This window comes from Rhodamnia argentea, chromosome 5 (genome assembly GCF_020921035.1).
Source record: "Rhodamnia argentea isolate NSW1041297 chromosome 5, ASM2092103v1, whole genome shotgun sequence".
NCBI classification, from domain to species: domain Eukaryota; kingdom Viridiplantae; phylum Streptophyta; class Magnoliopsida; order Myrtales; family Myrtaceae; genus Rhodamnia; species Rhodamnia argentea.
Window position 1 is genome coordinate 9,791,700 of NC_063154.1, and position 23,492 is coordinate 9,815,191.

Here is a 23,492-nt window from a genome sequence, read left to right on the forward strand (position 1 = left end):
TGGAGCAGGTGTCTGCCCTTTATTTGTGGACGCTTGAATGTGTTATTACGACTTCGACTAATTGAATCATCAACGCAGAAATTGGTGATTGCTCCAAACTAGAGGGAACTAGGTTTTGCCTTCAAGGGGAATCAAAAGCATGGTGGTCGAATCTCTGGAACATTGAAGCTGTGAGACTCAAAGCGAACAAGTTAGGCGAAGAAAAAATCAAGTCCAAAAGACGATTCTAGCTAACCTTTGAAACTGCGTCACCAAGCCGAGTTTTATTAGCAGATTGGCCAGACATTTGTTGTTCGCTTGGGAACATAAAAAAAAATTCCAGATCTGCGACTTCAGGAAAACTTTGGATGGTACTTATTGTCTGGATCGAGAAAAATGCTCGATCTCAGCGAAGGCGAGCACTCACGGACTCTTAGGGTCTGTAAGGTAACATTCCAGAAAAAATATTTCTGCTCCCAAAGTGTTCCTGGAACACTTTGGGAACAGAAATAGGTGTGGTAAAAAAGTATTCCGTGAACACTTTTAAGAAACGGAAACACTTTTAAAGCAGAAATAAGAAATAATAAAAACTTGTTTCTGTGTTCCTGGAACACTTTTTAGAAACACATTTGGAACATTTTTTAGAAATAATTGGGAATAATTTTATTTTTTATCACACTTTTTTCTCTTTTGTTCTTGCATGATGTTGACACTTGATTTTTGATCATTTTATTTTAAAAAATTAATTAAAAATATGAAAAAATTCATAAAATTACAAAATCAACCTTGGAAGCTTTGGCCTAGCCTTAGCAACCAATTTTGAACAAAAAATATTTTTTTGTAATATTTGACATTTTGCAGATTTATTTTAATTATAAAAATAGCCGAAAATAAGGAAAAATAGTATTTGTGGTCAGACAAATGTGCAAAAATAGTCCATATTCTTATTTTAATTCCTTTTTCATTTTGGTCTCTTAAATTTAAAAAAATTCAGTTTGGGACCACATGCCTCTTCATTGAATATAATCCTAAATTGACTAAAAAATTTAATTTTAAATCATTTTAGCCAAAATTTTTACTTTTAGAGTCATGACATGAGATTTTGATACCTTGCATCTCATTTCAATCCTCATGTTTGGAAAAAATGCACAATTGGACTAAAAGGACCTAAATGCACAAATATTTTTCATTTTAGTCCTTGATTTCACTCAAAGTATAATTAATATTTTTCTAGGGTCCCCGTTTAAAGGTAATCATATTTTTAACTACTTGGGAACATTTACGTGTAACTCATAATTGTAATTTTTCCTATCTATAGAAAACATATTTGATGTTCTCGTTGTCTAATTCCAATTCGTCTTCTCTTTTTTTTTTTTTTTTTTTTTTATAGTTGATCTCGTCCATATCATCATTTGATAAATCGTACATAAATTACTTATACATATATTGGTCCAATTTGATTTAGTAAATTGAACAAATGCGATTTAATTTGATTTAGTAAGTTAAAAAGATAAAGACATTTTAATTTTAATATATATAGTCCCCTTAATTAAATGAAAAAATTAGGAACAATTTTTTTGTAGTTACCAAACACATTTCTTTTCTTCTTCTTTTTCGTTCCCGAACATAAATTTTATACGATTACCAAACGTGTTTCTGTTCTTTTTTTATTCAGAGAACAGATTTTTTTTTTTGCAGTTACCAAACGCGTTTTTATTTCCAAAAATCATTGCCGGGAACAGAAACGAAAAAAAATGTTTCTATTCTAAAAGTTGTTTCGAGAACAGAAACGATACCATACGCAGCCTTAAGAAGACCTCGACGAGGAGAAATCTACGCTTCTGAAAAAGCATTAGAATCAATCGTCGATGACAACATAAGGACACAATGAAGATAATGGCAATATCTCTACTATAGTCTTAAGACAAGTTATGTTATGCAATAGTATAAAAGTAGAGATCATGCATGCAACCCCAAGCACGTGAACACGCACGGTTTCGGATAATTAGAAAGAATGTGCACAACCTCACTCCTGAAAGCCCGACCAATCTGAGCAGCAGCAAAGGGGAGTTTATTGTCTTTCTCATCGCACAGGCCTTTGAAATTCACAAAAATGCCTTGGGCCGTTTCAGGTCGCATGTACCTACAAAAAAAAAAATTACAGTAAATCTCAAAGACAAACCAAAAGCAAGTCAATTCGCTTGAAGTCTGCACCATAGGCATGACAGTACTCACGCCGGGAGCAACCCAGATGGGCCAATGGACGTTTGAAAGATCAAGTTGAACGGATATATACTATTTTATTAAATACTAAAATATACTAATATTCCTAAAATGCGTAAAATATGTAATAAATATAAACACTATATATATATATATATTGAACTTATACCATAAGATAAAAAAGAAATTCGAATAGATAAATAAAAATAGAATTAAATAATTATGAATTTATTTTTTATTTTCAATTTTTTATATTAGAAATAATATATTTTTTACATTATAATACTATTTTAATTTTATTAATTTAAGAAAATTGTTATTTGAAAAAAAAATAACTTATACATAAGATAGTTAGAAATCTTATCCACCTTTATCTCATCTCCCCCCACGAGATGATTTTATCCTGGCTATATCACTTTTATATCCCACTTTATCCAATCCTGGGCACGCATCATACATAGGATAGGATAAATAAATCTTATCCTATCCTGAATTTTATCCCGACTATCAAACACAGCCTAAATATATAGTAAAGAGGGTTTATCCGAAGGGTTTTGGGTTTTCGATAGTTAACGCACAAGCAAGCAAATATAAAATAAATTAATATTGTTCACAAGTCACTGATAAATGTGTAAATTATTTGTGACACAAAAAGTGGATCCAATAGAAGTCCGAAATCTGACAAAAAAAGTCTGAAAAATAGAATGACCTTTATCTATATGAATATATAGCAACAATATTGTCCAAATATTGTCTTTGAGATTGTCGCCTAAAATTGTCGATTGACCATTGGTCAAATCCTTAAGTTTGTTTCCCCCACTTGTCCAAAGAAAATTAGAATCATCGGTCGCAATTTTCAAATTAAGAATATCGTGAAAAAGTAATCAAATAGATATTTGAAATCTTTGTTTTGTCAAATGTACTCTAGAGTTCCGTATTATTACGGAAGATTTGCTAAAGATTTATATTTTGTTTCGACAATATTTAGTATATCTTTTATTATTAATTAGAATTTACTTTTTGTTTTAGCAAATAATATTTGTACCGTCCACAAGCAAATCATAAATTGTCCATCTCCACGACTGTAAATGTGAACAATGGTCAATAACTTTCAAATTGTATTAAGAAAAATGGATCAGCAAATTAGTTGACCTTTTAATCATTAGTAAGTTAATAACGAAATAACAGAGTTCATATATGTCAGGTCCAATAACAGATTATTACATGCATTCATAGTAAAATAATATGCAAATAATAATTGTACCTCTATACAATTTACCAATTTTTAATTCTTTGTGAGATTGGATATATCAATGGAGAAAATAAGGATTTTGAAATAAGACAGGAATTCTATAAAATGACACTGTAGACCAAAAGCGTGGTCTGCTTGTACCCCAAGAAGACCGCAAGAAAAGGAAAAACATAGGCATTGACTAGATAAGTCCATGCTAAAGTTATTTAGCAATTGAGGATGTAAGGTTCAAAAGTCATCTTCAAGAGTCAAAGCTAACACGGCCCAAACTCCTACGGGAGGCAGTAGTGGGGAATCTTTCGCACCGGGCGAAAGCTTGACGGAGCAATGCCACGTGGAGGTAGAAAGCCCACGGGTCGTGAACTTCTTTCCCCAAAGGAGAAGCAATGACGGTATCCGGGGAATTGTTCACCATAGGAGGACTCATTGAAATAGTCCCAGCAAATTCTGAACTAGACATTGCTCTATATGATACTTATTATGCCGTTGCACATTTCCATTATGTACTTTCCACGGGAGCCGTTAAAATTAGTTTGGGATAAATGTGTTTTGGAATACGAGTTTGGAGTTTTTAGTGAGATGAAAATTGATTTTCGATAAATGTAGCTTGAGTTACCAGTTTATACCAATACAATAGAAGTTTCATATCCGCGCAATCCTTATTATAATTCAAAATGAAGACGCATATAAAAAGCTAAGGAAGTTACTATCGCGGTAAACTCGCCCTCAAGTTGTTGTGTGAAAAATTGATGATGCCTTTTACTTCTTAAGATTCGCGAGTGGCTCGAGGAAATTATTGAAGACACTTATTGCTCTCTTTCCTTTTTGCTACTAACAAAGTGTTATTATATGTGACTCCCAAACCTCACACCATGTGTATTTCAAATGGAGTTCATCAAACAGAAGGAGAACGCATCTTACATAGAAGTTTTCAACATAATCATCCTTCCACACACTAAACAAAGACTAGAGGAAAAAAGATAAGTTGAATACTAAATACGCATTCTCTTTATCCATCCGATAACACAAAGCACTTCTTCAAAGTCGGGCAAGTTTCTCCAGCTCTCCACTGTTCTGTTACACGTGCCAAATACAATCAATAATGGCTGCAATCAAGATAAGATGCAAGAAATTGGTTAGCAGGAAAGGGGCTAGTTTTACCTGCTGCATAAGCTGCTATTCGCTTTGTCGAAATGTTCTCTTGAACCAAAGCATGGCAATCATCGTTGTCATTGAGAATTTCTCGATGGCCCCATCCATCGCTCGAAAGTAAGAGACCCTCCAAGATCGCTTGAAGTGCAAGATGCTACAGAACCCCAGAAATCCCACCGTAAAACCAGGTCCCAATCCTGCATAGAACCAATTGTGGATATTCACATCGCCTTCGCTAGGCTTATCTCCACTTGAAGCATCACTGCCAGTACCGGCTGGTTGGTCTCCGGGACAAATCTTCGAAAGAGGAGCTCCACAAAGTCCGTCGTTGCTGCGATAAACAGATTCGTCATCCACGGTACGCAAATGATTGCTAGACGGTATACGGCCGGAGAGTCTATTGAAGGACAGATTCAGATGACTAAGGAAGTCCATGCTGGATATGCCCGACGGGATGGCACCTGACAGTTCGTTTCTGGAAAGATCAAGAGATTCCAAATTTTTCAAGTCCCCAATATTTGACGGGATGTGTCCACTCAAGTTATTCTGAGAGAGGTTCAAATTTTGAAGTAGGCGAAGCCTAGTGAACTTTTCTGATATCTGCCCATCCAACATGTTTGCAGAAAGGTCGATTGAGAAGAAGTATTCAAGCCCACTTCCATATATTTGGTTCGTTCCCTTTGTGTGAACCATGACATTGAGACCGTCAATATACGGCCAAAACACACTATGAGACCCATCATCAACCATATAAAAGAAGCCGTCAAAACAGTTAGGAATGGGTCCAGTAATGTTATTTTGCGCTAGGCTCAAGACATGGATATAGCTAAGCTGGCAAAGTTGTGGAGGAATGCCTCCAACTAATTGATTTTTCTCTAAATTGAGCACTAGCAATGACTGAGAATGTTTCCCGAATGGAGGTAACCTACCAGTGAATTGATTGTCACTGAGATCAAGGATCATCATGCTCTGTCGACTTGACAAACAGTTCGGGATTACTCCACTGAAGCCATTCCTACGAAGGCTAAGAACATCTAATTGCTGAAGATGGCACAAAGATTTCGGAATCTGACCATTTAACTTGTTATCCTCCAGAAAAATCCATTCCAAATTTTGGAATGCTTTCCAACATCGAGGAAGTCTCCCAGATAGTTGATTCTTTGAGAGATTAATTTGCTTCAACTGCTTCAACTTACACAGAGAACTCGGAATGCCACCGGTGAGATTATTACCCAAAAGTCTCAATATTATTAACCGCGGCATCTTGTCTCCGATATCTTGGCAAATTTGGCCTCTAAGCATGTTGACTGAGATATCCAAAAAGTCAATGTTAGAGGAAATATCGTAGAGCCAATCAGGAATATCGTCTGACATGCTTGCGTTTGACATTATCAAACTGGTAAGGTTCCTCTGCGTTTGAAGCCATCTTGGAAATTCAGGTCCCACTTTGCAATCTGACAAGTATATCTCCCGAGCTTGGAATGGTGGAACCCAGGTAGAGCTCACATTTAATATAAGCTCATTGAAGGAATGTCTAACTTGGTCAAGCTTTTGAGATTTTCAAAGTGAAGTTCGCTTACAGTTCCATGCAATAAATTTTCCTCAAAGTGGAGCTCCTTCAAATTCGACAGTCGCCCGATACTCTCTGGAATTGTCCCGTTCACTTTGTTATTGCTTAAATACAACTCTCTTAGAGATGATAGCTCCCCCAAATTGGAAGGAATAGAACCAGAAATCAAGTTATCTGAAAGATCAAGGTACTCTAGTTCCTTGAAATATCCAAATTGATTTGGTAGGCCACCACTAAAATTATTGTAGGAAACATCAAAGATCTTCCAATTACTTTGTACGCAACCAAGAGGACCATCGAAAATACTGAAGATATTCCCATTGAATTGGTTATACCCTAATCGAAGAACTTGCAATTTGCAAAAACTGCTCAAGTTTTTTGGAACAGTACCTTGTAGTGAATTTTCAGACACGTCAAAGAAGGCAAGCCTTTGATTATTCTCGATGATTGGTGTGGGAAAAGGGCCACTGATATGATCGTTGGCAGACAAATCAATATGTTCTAGCTTGCTCAAGTTGTAGATCCATGGTGGGATGGAAGAATTTATAAAATTGGAACTGATATCAAGAAATCTAAGAGAGGTGAAATTGGCCTGCAAAGAGCTAGAAATATCTTGCAATTCACAGCCGCTCAATCCTAAAGATTGCAAAGATGAAAGCATGTTAATGGAACTGAACCAACCTACGGCCATATAAAGGTCAACATTGGACATGTGCAAAAATTTCAAGGAAGATAATTTTGACACCCAATCAAGATCGTTCGAGGTCAAACAACCCAAACAGAAGTCACTACTAAGATCCAAGTACTCTAATCTGGAAAGATTATTGAGCTGCCTGGGAATATCTCCCTCGAAGCCTGTATGTGAGAGGTTAAGATACTCCAATTTCTGAAGAGAAGCAAAGAACGTTGGAATTTTCTGGGTTGAAAAGTTGTTGAGACTGAGGTCGAGATACTTCAAATCCTTCAATTTAGTTAAAGAAGGAACTATGTTACCTCCCAACCTGCACTTATGAGAAGGTGGGAACGCGTTGATCTCTTCAATACATGGATTGTGAAGATCGAGCTTCAGGATATAGCTAGTCTTCTTATCGCATTCGACTCCTTCCCAATTGCAACATTCCTCTCCGGTCCACGACGATAGGCGTCTCGAAGGATCGGTGAGACCATGCTTGAACTTCAGGAGAGCTTCTCTCTCTGCACCAATACAGCTTACATTGGTCGAAGCATTGGAATGACCGAGTTCGATTACTTGAACGACAAAGATTGCCCATAAGAAGGTAAACACAAGGCCATCGTAAGACGCCATCGGTTCTTCAGGACCTGAGAACAAGTGTTGGGATAATGTGCCTTTGATTCGGCAAGAGAAGAGTCGCCATAATATATTGTTGAGGTCGTGAGGCGGAGATCACTGTCCATCACGACTTCCTAAAGGACGACTGCAACTTTCCAAGTCAATGCCGTCCAAGACCCGCCACACACACCCATCAACATCAACCCAAAACGCGTGTCAAAGGGGAGTGACAAACAAAAACGAAGAAAGAGGGATGATGCAGCTGGTTCTCTGCATTTGTTTTTGAAGGTTTTTTTTTTTTTAAGAAAAAGAAAATCTCTCCATTCGAATGATGCAAAATTAATTCAATTTAGGAAATTTATTCAAATGGTCATTGCATGACACGACAATTTGAAACTTGCTGTTTCTTTTTTTTTTTTTTTTCATTATTGTTTACGTAAAAACCGTTCGGGATGCCAATGAACGATATTTTTGTTCCTAAATGTATCCTAATCTTTTTTTTCTTTGGCCATGTTTCGTTGGAATTAGATCTTTCATGTACTTGATCTCATAGATGCCTTTTGGACCTAGATAACTAATCTCATATCTACGTTCTCAATCATCCGCTATTAAATTGGCAAGAAGAGGCTTTTCGACATTGTAAGCGTCCCAAAATTATTGGTGCCACGTAAAATGCTGGTAATTTATCCATTGTAAATAGAACACGTATGCAACATGATTTTGATTGGTAAATATGTGAAAAGTTGGTGAGTTGCTCTAGTTAAAATTGATAACTTTTAAGGAGAGTTGGTAAATTTAGCGATTTCCTAAGAAAGATAAAAGTTTATAAACAATATAAAAAAGTTGGTAAATTAAGGGAAAAAAAAAGGTCGACGTGTACTTCAAATGAAGATTGATAATCCAAAAACTAAATGCCAATAGAATGACTTAGTAATCTTTAAACTATAAATGAGAGTTTGATAACAAAAAAACTAGTTCTCTGCATTTATTTTCGGGTTTTTTTCTTATAAAAGAAAAGAAAAGAAAAGAAAATCTCTCCATTCGAATGTTGCAAAATTAATCTGGCGGAAAGCTGCTGGAGTCAATGGAAGACTTTGAAGGTTTTATTAGGAATAAAACTGATGAATGTATTGAGGCAGAAGGATCTTCAAGTAATGGCCATTCGATACGAGTGTATGAATGCTATATGGGGGAAATGCGCCACGAAAGTAAACATCAGCCGGCATCAAAGCTATCCCAGTTTCATTTTGATCGAAAAATTTACTACGGTTTAGCATTAAAGCTGTCGCAGTTAATTAACTCCATCCAATCCTTTTCTCGTGCTGTAAGGTCCAGAGTGGAGCTGCAAAGCGATCTCAATTGCTCTTCAATCATATGAAGTTCGGATTGTCTTGGACCTCGTCGATTCTCGTCAACATCGTTGTGGCAGGCTTAGGCAAATCTAGTCGCATCAACCTCGCCCAGGTGATGGGGCCTCACCAGATCTTGCTGATGTTCGCCTTCGCCCCGGCGAGGGCCACCCTTGTCGGCCACAGCCGGCCACCGAAGGATCTAGAAAAAAGAAAGGAAAAAAAGAAATAAATAATAAATAAACAAAATAAAAATGGAAAATTTATTAAAATGTGTCCACATGCTGGTTGTGCCATGTAGGCCGTCCCGCTTCCACGTGAATAATATCCTGCCAAAATTAATCGGAATGACTGAATTTGCTCTAGATCAAAAGGTTTATGATTAAATTGACACAAATGTTTGGGAATAAATTAACACCAATACAATAGGTTTAAAGGTTTTCTGATACTTTTCCCGTAGAACGGGCATTGTCGCTTAAATAAGCTCGAGAACTTTGGTGTATAAATTGACCATAAAAGCCCTTCCCCTAAGGAAGATATTATTATCTTGCTTTTAGTTATATAGATCTTGATCATGATTAAAATACAAGCAACGAAAAATAGGACATTAACGGGCTTATTTCCAAAATAGGTCAAATTCTTTTTACCAAATTAGGTTATTTTTTTAATTTACTGATTTGGGCCCCCATGCGACGCTTAGACCGCTGCACGAGACCCGTACGGCACTTGGGCCCCCTCACGAGGCTCGTGCGGCAGTCCACTTGCCGCACGGGCGCATCTTTTTTTTTTTTAAATTTCATATTTTTTTACTTTTTTAATTGTTTTATATTTATAACATATATATTTATATAAATTTGTAAATATAATTTTTTTTCTTTTGAAACTTATTTTTATAACATAATTATCAATAATTAATTGAAAATTTTATTAAGATATACAATTAGTAAATAATTTAGTATTTATATAATTAATTTATTTAGTATGTAAATAATTAATAAAAAAATATTCATTAAATAAAATTGGTAAGATATATGAAGATGACATATTAAGATTAAAGGAATGTGGATAAGAATTCATGAGCTAAAAAAATCCAGCAAATCAAAATTGTAATAATAGATAACAATCCTCAACCCAATTACATTCACTAAGATGTCGTCCTCCTACGTGACCTCCCGTTCCGCAATCAGGTCGTCACCATTGTTCGGCGGGTCTAATATTGTACCGAGAATGAGAACGAGGTTTTAGATGAGTAGAACGTGTAGATGACAAAGCATATCTTGTGATGGCCAGCGTGGCTATAATGTGGATGCATCATCAAAGTGAGGAAATATTCCACGCTCGGACAGTATATATCCTACTATATGAGGGCATGGGAAAAAATGAGAGCAATCGAATCCATATGAACTAGGAGAACTAGCTGGAGTCTGGGGCTGTCAATTGTCACGAAATGCAAAAGCGAATCCCTCGTAAAATGGGCCGGTAAACTGGGTGAACCCGCAATGAAATCTACCTGGTTGAACCCTGGAGTAAAATCTATCGTATGAAAGGCCAAGGGATAGAGGATGACATCATTAACTGGATGAGCTCAAGTGATCCTCTGAGTCGATTGAATAGTCTCGGGTGGGTCATCCTCGTGCGGTCCAATAGATGCTGCTATAGGTATTGGTTGGGGAGGTCGCATCATAGTCATCCGTCTCTCCTCATTGTAGGCGTATAACATTACCCTAGCTATCCTTGCTATAGCCCTCACATTCTCCCGAGATCCCGTGGAACTTAATAATATGATTTGTTCGATGCCATCACCATGTTCATGAAATCAAAATCAATAGAAGTTATCAAATGCCAATAACTTATGTTACTAAAAATAATTAATGAAGTAAATTAAAAGTGTTTGCATGAACCGTTGCATCCATTGCGCCTCTCTTGTAAGAAATCCACCTCTGTGTGTATCTACGATACTACTTCATATATTCCGAGTGATAGTGAAGTGGCTCTGTTATAGGAGCACCATGGACTATATATTGAAGACGAGTGTCCCATATATCAATCTACCGTCTATGCAAATCGAACCAATCATTTACAATTGGCCTTAATTCTATATCATGAAAGGCTATATGATTACGAGGAGGAGTAGGTATTGTCTATTATTGTATTAAAACATAGTACTCGGTCCGGATAATGCCACTCAATAATGTGGAAACAGATGAGTGGGACACGAGCCCTTCAAATGTGTTATCCCCGCAAGCAGCAATCTGGTAGGGTCTGCAGAATGTCATCGGTGTAGGGCTCTCAAGTAATCTATTATTATATTAAAACATATCAAATTAAACGAAAAATTAATTTAAAATCTACCATTAAATTGAACTCGTTAGTTGCTATCATTACTTACATCTGCATATGTCATTCTATCAAGTTGGTCGCACAAAGTATGCGTGGGGACCACTATTGTTTGTCGAGCTTGACTCTAGCTGCATAAATAAAAAACAAGAATAGTTACATATATTATACACACCGAAAAGAATTTATAACTCACAAACCGAAAAAGCAATAGATCACATACCAACTATCAAGAGATGAATCTGGTGAAGGATCACGATTTTTGATGGATAGGGAGACGCAACTAAAGCGATCACACACCCAAATCTGCAATACATGTAGAGCACCACCGATATGGTGCATTAATGGATCGGTCGCATTGCATAACTCGTGATATAACCATACAAGTGCTGCTAAACCTCAACCGTACTGCACAACATGCTCGAGGTGCTCTAATAGTGGAAGAAAATCAAACTAACCCCGACATCTAATTTGTCCGAAAAGATAGATCCTCCAAGCAACCGGCGAACGAATGCCCTAGCATGCTGCAATATAATAACCTCATCGGCATCGTCAGGAATTACACCAAAGCATTCTCTCAGCCAGCCTAACTTTACCATCGATCCAAGCAACCGGGGTGGACGCTCACCAAGTAGATTCTCACAAAGAGTGCCCCAATTCATATTAGTCGGGCCAGTAATTACATCTTTATCTATGGGAAGCCCGATGAGAGTTGCAATGTCCTGCAGTGTGATCATGCATTCACCTTACGACATATAAAAGGTGTGAGTCTTGGGCCACCACCGCTTGACCAAAGCCGTAATCAAATACCAGTCAAGTTGCCAAAATCCCATTGCATAAACTCCGTAAAATCTCGAAGCTCAAAAATATGGTACTATGCAATCATCAAGTTCAGGTACATGTAGCATCGATCCACCTCGCCGACATCTAAGAACTTGATTCTCATCTATCCGTAAAAAGTTACATTAACCGTTTGTAGCATTTTTATTACAATACAGCTGTTACAAATGACAGATCAACTGTTAAATTTCTTAAAAAGGTCTAGAAATGCTATTATGTACGAGGCTCAACAAATGGAGAAAGCTTTGCCGGCAAAGTTGTGGAGGAATGCCTCCAAGTAAGTGATTTTTCTCTAAATTGAGCACTGCCAATGAATGAGAATGTTTTCCCAAAGGAGGTAACCTACGAGTGAATTGATTGTCGCTGAGATCAAGGATCATCACGTGTTGTAGATTTGACAAACAGTTCGGGATTACTCCACTAAGGCCATTCCCATGTAGGCTAAGAGCGTGTAATTGCTAAAGATGGCTCAAAGATTTCGGAATCTAACCATTTAACTTGTTATCCTCCAAGAAAAATCATCCCAACGATTGCAGTGCATTCCAACATCGAGGAAGCCTCCCAGATAGTTGATTCTTTGGGGGATTAATTCCAACCAGCATATTCAACTTACATGGAGAATAAGGGATGCCACTAGTGAGGTTATTATCCAGAAGTCTCATTGTTCTTAACTGCAGCGTCTTGTCTCCGATATCTCGGGGAACTTGGCTACTAAGCATGTTGCTTGAGATATCCAAAAATTTAATGCTAGAGGAAATGTCGGGGAACCAATCAGGAATGTTATCTGAGATGCTCGCATTTGACATCATCAAACTGGTAATATTCCTCGGTGTTTGAAGCCATTTTGGAAATTCAGGCCCCACTTTGCAATTTTACAAATATATCTCACGAGCTTGGAATAAAGGAACCCAGGTAGAGCTCACATTTAATATAATTTGATTAGAGGAAATATCTAACGTGGTGAAGCTTTTGACATTTTCAAAGTGAAGTTCACTTACAATTCCATACAAAAAATTCTGATCAAAAGAGAGCTCCTTTAGATTGGATAGTCGCCCACTACTCTCTGGAATTGTCCTGCTCAATTTGTTGTGGGTTACATCCAACTCTCCTAAAGATGACAGCTCCCCCAAATTTATAGGAATAGAACCAGAAATTGAGTTCAATGAAAGATCAAGGTACTCTAGTTCCTTAAAATCTCCAAATTGATTTGGTAGGCCACCGCTAAAATTATTGAAGGGAACATCAAAGATCTTCAACTTACTTTGTACCCAACCAAGAGGACCACCTAAAATACCGGAGATATTCCCATTGAAGTTGTTATAGCCTAAGTGTACCACTTGCAATTTGCAAAGATTGCTCAAGTTTTTTGGAAATTCACCTTGTGGCGAATTAAAAGACAAGCCTTTGATTATTCTCGATGATTGCCGTGGGGAAAGGGCCTTTTTTTGGGGGGGGTCGAAGTGAAAAGGGCCTTTGATACACAAGTTTTCAGATAAATCAATATGTTCTAGCTTGCTCAAGTTGTACATCTAGGGCGGGATAGAAGAATTTAAAAAATTGGAACTGATATCAAGAAATTTAAGAGGGGTAAAATTAGCCTGCAAAGAGCTAGAAAGATCTTGCAATCCACATGAGAGGATTGCAAAGATGGTAGCATGTTAATGGAACCAAACCAATCATTGGCCTACCGAAGGGGTACACCAGTCACGTACAAGAATTGCAAGAAAGATAATTTGGACACCCAATCGAGGTCGTTCGAGGTTAAATAACCCAAATCAAAGTCAATACTAAGATCCAAGTATAGTAGTTTTGAAAGATTATTGAGCTGCCTAGGAATATCTCCCTCAAAACCTGCATTTGAGAGGTCAAGATATTCCAACTCCTTAAGAGAAGCAAAGGACGTTTGGATTTTTCGATTTAAAAGCTGTTGACACTGAGATCCAGATACTTCAAATACTTCACCTCAGTTAAACAAGGAACTACGTTGTCTCCCAGCCTGCATCTATCTGAAGGTGAGAAGACGTCAATATAGGTCTCTTCAGTACATGGATTGTGAAGATCGAGCTTTAGGACATCATCGGTCTTCTCGTAGCATTCGACTCCTTCTCATTTGCGACATTCCTCTCCAATCCATGACTACAGGCGTTTCGAAGGATCAGTGAAACCATGCTCGAACTTCAAGAGAGCTTCTTTCTCCGCACCAATACAACTTACATTGGTCAAAGCATCACCGAATCCGATTACTTGAACGAAGAAGATTGCGCGTAAGAAGGCAGACACAAAGCCATCGTAAGACGCCAACGGTTCTTTAGGACCTGAGAACAAGTGTTGGGGTAATGGTCTATGATTCGCCCAGAAAAGAGTCACCATAATATATGGTGGAGGTCATTTTCTGGTCACAGTCCACCACGACTTCCCAATGGACGACTCCAACTTTCCAAGTCAAAGCCTTCCAAGACCCGCCAAACGGTCGACGCAGCAAAATCAACCCAAAGCGCGTGTCAAAGGAGGACGACAAACAAAAATGAAGAAAGAGGGATGATGCAGCTCGGTCTCTGCATTTATTTTTGGAAAAAAGAAAACAGAAAATCTCTCCATTCGAATGGCGAAAAATTAATTCTTTTTAGGAAATTTATTCAAATGAAAGTTGCTTTTTTTTTTTCATTATTGTTTATGTAAAAACTGTTCCGCATGCCAATGAACGATTTTATTGTTCCAGAATGTATCCTAATTTTTTTTTTTTTGGCAAAGTTACGTTGGAATTAGATATTTCATGACCTTGATCTCACACATGCCTTTTGGACCTATATAACTATTCTCATATCCACATTCGATCTTCCGTGATTAAAATGGCAAGAAAGTCTTTTTAACATTGGTAAGTGTCAATAGTAAAAGAAAAGACTTGCGACTTTTTTCTTTTCCATGTAAAATGTTGGTGATTTACCAAGATTTTTATGAAATTATCCATTCTTTTACAGTTTGCAAATTACTGATTTTGAGACTAACTTACCAACTTTTATTTGCATGGTTTACTGACTTTCAAATTTACTGAGTCTTACATGAAATTTTCAATCTAAATTAGAGTAATTTACCAACATCTGTCAGATTTTTTTTGGTCAAAAACTTTTGTCAGATTAACTTACCAACTTTCATTGAGTTGCCAACATTTAATGGTTCTTTTTTAATTTGCCAACATTTAATGGTACTTTTTTAATTTACTTAATTTTCTAGTAAGTTACTGACTTGTATAAATTTACTAACTCCTTTCAAAGATCGCCTGTCTAAGTTAGCATGACTCTCTATTTTTTTATTATCAACTCTCATTTCTAGTTTAGAAATTACTTAGTCATTTTATTACCATTTAGTTTTGGATTATCAATTTTCATTTGAAGTACGTAATGATTTTTTTTTTTGTTTTATCAATTTACCAATTTTTCATATTAGTTATAAACTTCTATCTTTCTTAGCAACGCGTTAAATTTATCTGACTGTGCTTAAAATTATCAACTTTAACTAGAGCGACTCACCAACTTTTCACATATTTACCAATCAAAATCCTGTTCTTTTTATATGTTATCGGCGCGAAACAATGTTCCATTAATTTACCCACTTTAATCATGTGGATATGGGTCCTTGACTGACGCAGAAAAGAGTCGCTATAAAATATTGCTGAGGTCATTTTCTGATAACTATCCATCATGACTTCCTGAATGGACAGACCTCAACTTTTCAAGTCATGCCTTCCGAGAACCGCCAAATGGTCATGCATCAAAACCAACCCAAAACATGTATCATCTGTTGTACCATCAAATACGTGCATTGGATCGAATTTGAGTCAAGTCAGACTTATTTAACCCATTTATTACAATATAAATCTAGTAGCTCATATTCACATATTCTTAAATCGCTTCCATATTTAATTCAATTTAGAAAAACTCATACCCAAGCTGATGTGAGTATAAAGAGTGAGAGAGCGCGAGGTCAAGTTAGGGCGAGAAAGAACGAAGAGAGAGTCATAAAAGTGAATTGGGTCTAAGTAAGTTATAAACCCATTTATGACGACTTAAGTACATTACAAGTGCTAAAACTTGTATATGTCGTTCACTTTAATGCCAAAACTTTCAAAACGATCATTTAAATGCTAATTTTTTTAAAAACGATCAATTAAGTGTCAATTTTTTTAAAAAAATACTTATTTCAGTGCCATCTCTAGCAAGCCATGTCAGCTCAAATCAAAGTTGGCACTGAAGTAAGCATTTTTAGAAAAATTTGACACTTAAGTGATTATCTTAAAAGTATTAACACTAAAGTGAGCGTCGTACATAAGTTTTGGCATTTTAGTGTACGTTAGCCCATTCACGACCCATTTAACTCTAATATTATGTTTAAATTCATTTTAAATATAATCAATCCATATGACAATTTAGCTCATCAAATATGAATTACGAAATGATTTATTATTCATTTTAACTGGTCTAGTCTTTAATCCTTAATCTTTGTAATAACAATGGAGGACGATAAACAAAAGCGAAGATAGAGGGATGCTGCCTGCCCTGAGACTGGCTATTGTCACTGCATGATCTCCATAAATTTGCTATTGCCGGTGTCCACCAACCACCCCACCCTAATTTATCACAAAATGACTAGTATTGTGAAAATTAAAGTGGGTGTACTAATCGTCATATTGTTATAGAAAAATGGTAACGCTACTTTTATTTAAGCAACATCAAGATTAGTAATAAATTGTACGATATAAAGGCAAAGGAGAAATCCTATGACGACATTATTCAGAATATATTATGACGTGCATGTTTATTCAGGATATTATTCATTTTGTCTATAGCTTTATTTTTTACTATCAGTTAGACTATTCGATATTGCCTTGAGCTATATTTAAAAAAATGGCATTTAGGCTTCAAGAGTGAGCATTGGTTTTTGGCCATCGGGGACTGGCCTCGTGAATGCATTCGCTAAAGACACTACTGGGCAGTGCTTTCTCAATCAAGAATCTAACAAAATAAGCCCACGAGACTAGATTCACGCAATTCTTCGGATCATATCATGGGTCAATCATTTACTTCATTGGTTCAAATGGAATCAATTGCAGAATCTGCTATTTGGTTAGTCACCAAGCAACAATGTAATACAGTTGATGTAAGCAGTATTCGGAATGCTTTAATATTAATATGAAATTTTCTTACTCAACAAGTTTCTTAAAAAGATAAATCTTGAAACATATGTATCTTTTTCACATTTTATCGTTCATTCCTTTCGTGAATTGTGTACCGATTTCTTTTCATTTTTTAAAAATTCAAATGTTTTGTAATAAGATATTTAACATTTTGTATTTGTTGTCACCACCGAGGTTTTTATCATAACGCGAGGCTTGCATCAACGGTGGCATAATCTTTCCAATAATTCTGGATATGTTGCCTTTGAGCATATTGCTAAAGAGATCCAACTCCATAATGTTAGCTAAAACATTGGGTAGCCAATTGGAAACTTCATCTTAGATGCTAGCATTTTGCATGTACAATACCACAATGTACCTTGGTCTTTCAAGCCAGTCTAGGAATTTCGGTCCTACTTTACTACTTGACATGACAATCTCTTGAATTTGGAAAGGAGGAACCCAAGATGTGCTGATATTTATTAACAAGCCCATTTAAAGAAAGTATAGTACAATCAAGCTGGTGAGATTTGTACAGTGAAGTTCACCGACAACTCCATCCAATTGATTGTTATCAATGTGCATCACCTCTAGATTGGATAATCACCCAATAGTTTCTAGAACGTTCCCCCTCAACTTTTTAGAATAGAGGCACAACTTTATCGAAGATGATAGCTGGCTCACACTAGAATGAATATGACCTGAAATCCAGTTCCACGAAAGATCAAGAAATTCGAGATCTTTGAAATTTCCAAATTGATTGGATAGGTGACCACTGGAATTCTTGAAGGCAACATCCATATTTTTCAGGTTACTCCATCCACGAATCAAAGCACCGTCAATGGTGTCGAAAATCGTCCCCCTAAATTGGTCATCAAGCAAGCTTAATACTTGCAAATTGCAGAAAATGCTCAAGCTTCCAGGAGTTCACCTTCTAGTCTATTTCAAGGATGATAGTGGAGAATATGCCTTGGAGATCATTATAACTTAGATCAGGATGTTCGAGGTTTGCTGAAGTTTTGAAACTGAGGAGGGATAAATGTAATTATGGAGTTTTCACGCAAATCAAGGAATCTAAGAGAAGTGAACTTGACATGCAGAGAGGCTGAAGCATCTTCGAAATATCATCCCCTCGATCTTTTTTCTGTTTCCACTAATTGAAATACATATGCAACTATTTTGTAGACTAAAACAAGAACGAAGTGTTATCGATCTTTTGTCTGTTTCCGCTACAATTTGGAACCACTAACTGCTGCTGTTTTTGTTTGATTGCTCGAGTGATCAATCAGTTCTTCCAGCTCTGATATCATTTGAAATTTTGTGGGATCACTGACGACTGTTTTAAAAGCTTAATCTTTTAGATGAAGGCACGATGTGTAGTATTTAATTACTCTAATAGTAAGATTTTCATTAATGCAGATGTTGTGACCGTTGGGAATCCACCTCATTATACTTGTTTCTTCTCAAATAGTTAGCTGAATTCATTCCCCATTAGCAGGTTTTAACTACGAAAGCTCAGAAGACCGAGTTGTATAATGAGGGTAGTTTGCCTATTGGAATCTATTCATGCCTGAGGCAATGGCGGAAAGTAATAAAGCCACGTCAAATCCAAATGACGATTTCGTTCGTGACCATTGTTCTTACAAATTCCTTTCAAGTCCTTGATTTGCGAAGAATCAAAGTACATACATAGCACTTCTTTTCTATAATAATTTTGCGTTGCATCTTCAGAAGAGTAGTCGAAAAAACATGATTCATCTGGCAAGAATGGAGCTTCAATCAAAGGGTCGGGTAGCCAACCGAGAATTTCATCTGAGATATTTGCATGACACGTCTAATGTTGAAACAATTCCGTGTTTGAAACCAGTTTGGAAATTCTGGTCCCACTTTGCGACTGTACATGAGACTCTCTTGAATGTGGAAAGCAAGAGCCCAAGACGCACTAACATTTATAACAACTTCATTAAGTAAAACTGATACCACGGTGAAGCTCTTGAGAATTGTAAAATGGAGTTTCATCAAACAAAAGAAGAATGGATCTTCAATAGAAGTTCCTTCCAAGTTGACCGGTCAACGCAACTCAACATAATCAACCTTCCACATACTAAACAAATACGAGAGAAGAAAAAGATAAGCTGAATACTAAACACACATTCTGTTTCTCCATATGATAACGCACAGCACTTCCTCAAAGTTGGGCAAGTTTCTCCAGCTCTTCACTTTTCTGTTACACAAGCCAAAAACAATTAATAATGGCTTCAACACAGATAAAATGCAAGAGATTGGTTAGCAGGAAAGAGGCCAGTTTTACCTGCCGAACAAGCTCCTATTCGCGTTGTACAAATGTTCTCTTGAACCAAAGCATGGCGATCATCGCTGTCATTGAGAATTTCTCGATGGTCCTATCCATCGCTCGAACGTAAGAGACCCTCCAAGATCGCTTGAAGTGCAAGATGCTACAGAATCCCAGAAATCCCACTGTAAAACCCGGTCCCAATCCTGCGTAGAACCAATTGGGGGTATCCAAATTGCCTTCACTAGGCTTATCTTCACTCGAATTACCGCCGTCAATACTGGGGGGCTCGTCTCCGGGACAAATCTTGGAAAGAGGAACTCCACAAAGTCCGTCGTTGCCACGATAAACAGATTCATCATCCACAGTTCGCAGATGATTACCAGATGGAATAGGGCCAGAGAGTCTGTTGAAAGACAGATTGAGATGACTAAGGAAGTCTATGTTGGTCATATCAGGAGGAATTGTACCTGACAGTTTGTTTCTGGAAAGATCAAGAGATTCCAAGTTTTTCAAGTCACCAATGTTTGAGGGGATGTGTCCACTCAAACTATTCTGAGAGAGGTTCAGATTTTGAAGTGCAACGACCCTACTGAACTCTTCTGGTATCTGCCCATCCAACATGTTTGCTGAGAGATCAATTGAGAAGAAGTACAAAAGCGAATTTCCATAAATTTGGCTGGTTCCCTTTGTGTTAACCATGAAATAGAGACCGTTAATAAACTGCCAATTTCCGAAATGACCCTTGTAATGAAACATAGACAAGAAGCCAACAAAACAATTAGGAATGGGTCCAGAAATGTGTATTCTGTGCTAGGCTCGAGAAATGGAGATAGCTAAGCTGGCAAAGTTGTGGAGGAATGCCTCCAACAAAGTGATTTTTCTCTAAATTAATTACTTGCAACGAGTGAGAATGTTTCCCAAATGGAGGTAACCAACCTGTAAATTCATTATTGCTGAGATCAAGGATCATCATCAGCGGTAGATTTGACAAACAATTTGGGATTGCTCCACTGAAGCCATTCCTCTGTAGGCTAAGAACGAATAATTGATGAAGATGGCACAAAGATTTCGGAATCTGACCATTTAACTTGTTATCTCCAAATGAAAAAACTCCCAACGATTGTGATGCTCCCCGACATCGAGGAAGTCTCCCAGACAATTGGTTCTTTGAGAGATTAATTTCATCCCAATTATTCAACTTACACAGAGAACTCGGAATGCTACCAGTGAGATTATTGCCCCAAAGCCTCAGTTGTTTTAACCGAGGCATCTTTTCTCCGATATCTTGATGAACCTGGCCTCTAAGCATGTTGCTTGAGATATCCAAATGTTCAATGTTAGAGGAAACATGGTAGAGCCAATCAGGAATATCATAAGAGATGCTAGCATTTGACATCATCAAAATGGTAAGGTTCTTCTGTGTTTGAAGCCACCTTGGAAATTCAGGTCCCACTTTACAATATGATAAATCTATCTCTCGAGCTTGGAATGGTAGGACCCAGGTAGAGCCCACATTTAATATGAGCTTGTTGGAGGAAATGTCTAACATTTGCAAGGTTTTGAGATTTTTAAAGTGAAGTTCGCCAACAACTCCAGACAATAAATTATGCTCAAAATAAAGCTCTTTTAGATTCGATAGCCGCCCAATGCTCTTTGGAATGGCCCCCCTCACTTTGTTATTGCTTATACCCAACCTCCTTAGAGATGATAGGTCCCCCAAATTGGCCGGAATAGAACCAGAAATTGAATTCCATGAAAGATCAAGGTATTCTAGTTCTTTGAAATCTGCGAATTGATTTGGTAAGTCACCACCAAAATCATTGTCAGAAGCATCAAAGATCTTCAACTTATTTTGCACGCAACCGAGACAACCATCTAAAATTCTGGAGATATTCCCACCGAAGTAGTTACGGCTTAGTTGTAGCACTTGCAATTTGCAAAGACTACTCGTGTTTTCTGGAAGTTCTCCTTGTATCCAATTTTGAGACACGTCAAAGAAGGCAAGCCTTTGATTATTCTCGATGATTGCCATGGGAAAAGGGCCTTTGATACCCAAGTTTGCTGACAAATCAATATTTTCTAGCTTGCTCAAGTTGTGCATCCAGGGCGGGATGGAAGAATTTAACAAATTGGAACTGATATCAAGAAATCTAAGAGAGGTGAAATTGGCCCGCAAAGAGCTAGAAATATCTCGCAATCCACAAAAGCTCAATACTAAAGATTGCAAAGATGATAGCATGCTAATGGAACCGAACCAATCTTTGGCTTGCTTAAGGGGAACACCGGACATGTGCAAGAATTGCAAGGAAGATAATTTCGACACCCACTCATGGTCGTTTGAGGTTAAAAAACCCAAACCAAAGTCACTACTAAGATCCAAATACTGCAATTTTGAAAGGTTATTGAGCTGCCTAGGAATATCTCCCTCAAAACCTGCATATGAGAGGTTAAGATACTCCAGTTTTTGAAGAGACGCAAAGAACATTGGGATTCTCTGTGTTGCAAAGTTGTTCACACTGAGGTCCAGATACTTCAGATATTTTAATTCAGTCAAAGAAGGAACTATGTTACCTCCCAGCCTGCACTTATCTGAAGGTACGAAAATGTCAAAATAGATCTCTTCAGTACATGGATTATGAAGATCGAGCTTCAGGACATGACCGGTCTTCTTGTCGCATTCCACTCCTTCCCACTTGCAACATTCCTCTCCGGTCCACGATGACAAGCGACTCGAAGGATCAATGAGACCATGTTTGAACTTCAAAAGAGCTTCTCTCTCTGCACCAATGCATCTTACATTGGTCGAAGCACTGGAATGACCGAATTCGGTTACTTGAATAACAAAGATTGCCAATAAGAAAGAAGACACAAGGCCATTATGAGAAGCCATAGGTTCTTTAGGACCTGAGGACAAGTATTTGCTTTGATCATGTGGATAATGGTCTTTGATTCACCAAGAAAAGGGTCACTAATAAATATCGTTGAGGTCTGTGTCTGATCACTGTCCATCATGACTTCCTAAAGGACGACTCCAAACTTTCCAAGTCATGCCTTCCAAGACCAGCCAAATGGTCGACCCATCAAAGTCAACCGAAAACGAGTATCATCTTTAATCGTTGCCAAAAGGGTGGTAAAAGGAGGACGACAAACAAAACTGAAGAAAGAGAGATGCTGACAGTACTGCAAACTTCTAAGACTAGCTATTGTCAGCGTATGACCTCCAGAAATACGTTATCACGAAATGACTAGTATTATGATGGGTTAATACCATGAAAAATTTCAAATTAGTAAATTTACCTCAAATTAATATTTTGATTACAAAAAACTCCAAAATGATATACTTATGCCAAATTTACCTCAACAAATGTTTTGACCGGGAAAAATCCCAAGCTGGTCACTTATGCTAAAATTATCCTACGTTAATTTTCATTAAATTTGGTTAATACTACGAAAAATCCCAAACTGGTGTTTCTACGATAAAGGTAGGGTAAAAATTCCAAAACAGTACACCCGTCAACTACCACATATCATCTAACTCGGTGATTTAACGATTAAATTTAACAAAAAACTAACAAGAGTAAATTCGTCACGGGTATATCAATTTGAAATTTTTTGTGGTCAAAATATTAGTTTGGGATAAATTTATCACGGGCTATTAGCTTGGGATTTTTCGTGGTATTAACTCTTGTTGTAAAAACTAAAAGTAACCTTCATTGTCTATCAACAAAAAAGTAATCCTCCTTTTATTTATAAGTTCTACAATATAAACTCAAAGAAGAAAGTCGGTGAGAAATTTTAGGTAATTGGGTCCCTGGGCTTATTGTTCGAAGGTTTTTCATTTTAACATTGATGCCTCCATCGGCAACGACACAGCGAACGGAGCTATCGCCGGTGTTCTTCGGGACTCGAAAGGTGCTCCGCTTGATGGATTCGTAGAGATAATCCCTCCTTTCTCGCCGATTGTTGCAGAAGTACAAGCCTTAGTACACGGTCTGAATTTTCTGAAGTCGAGGAGAGAGAAGAAAATGCAGAT

The 23,492-nt window shown here is 37.2% G+C and overlaps 2 protein-coding genes across 2 annotated transcripts; both read right to left on the reverse strand.

Moving 5' to 3' along the window:
• Window positions 1-4,630: 4,630 nt before the first annotated feature.
• Window positions 4,631-5,980, reverse strand: LOC115730733 (receptor-like protein EIX2). The gene has a single exon (XM_030661343.1). It carries the CDS (start codon window positions 5,978-5,980, stop codon window positions 4,631-4,633), a length of 1,350 nt encoding a protein of 449 aa, XP_030517203.1.
• A 2-nt stretch (window positions 5,981-5,982) lies between these two features.
• On the reverse strand, window positions 5,983-22,349 carry LOC115730732 (receptor-like protein EIX1). The gene is made up of 2 exons (XM_030661342.2): window positions 22,031-22,349; window positions 5,983-7,169 (listed from the first exon to the last, which is right to left on the reverse strand). The coding sequence occupies exons 1-2, from the start codon at window positions 22,347-22,349 to the stop codon at window positions 6,115-6,117; spliced, it is 1,374 nt and encodes a 457-aa protein (XP_030517202.2). The 3' UTR covers window positions 5,983-6,114.
• Window positions 22,350-23,492: the final 1,143 nt, after the last annotated feature.

What these genes read in the sequence shown, in the direction of transcription:
- LOC115730732 (XM_030661342.2), bottom strand. Translation starts at nt 22,349, where the DNA reads ATGGCTTCTCATAATGGCCTTGTGTCTTCTTTCTTATTGGCAATCTTT. An exon ending in AGATAAGTGCAGGCTGGGAG is followed by an intron (nt 7,170 to 22,030) that starts GTAACATAGTTC and finishes GCAGGTTGGGAG; the next exon opens with GTAACATAGTTCCTTCTTTA.
- LOC115730733 (XM_030661343.1), bottom strand. Translation starts at nt 5,980, where the DNA reads ATGTCAGACGATATTCCTGATTGGCTCTACGATATTTCCTCTAACATT.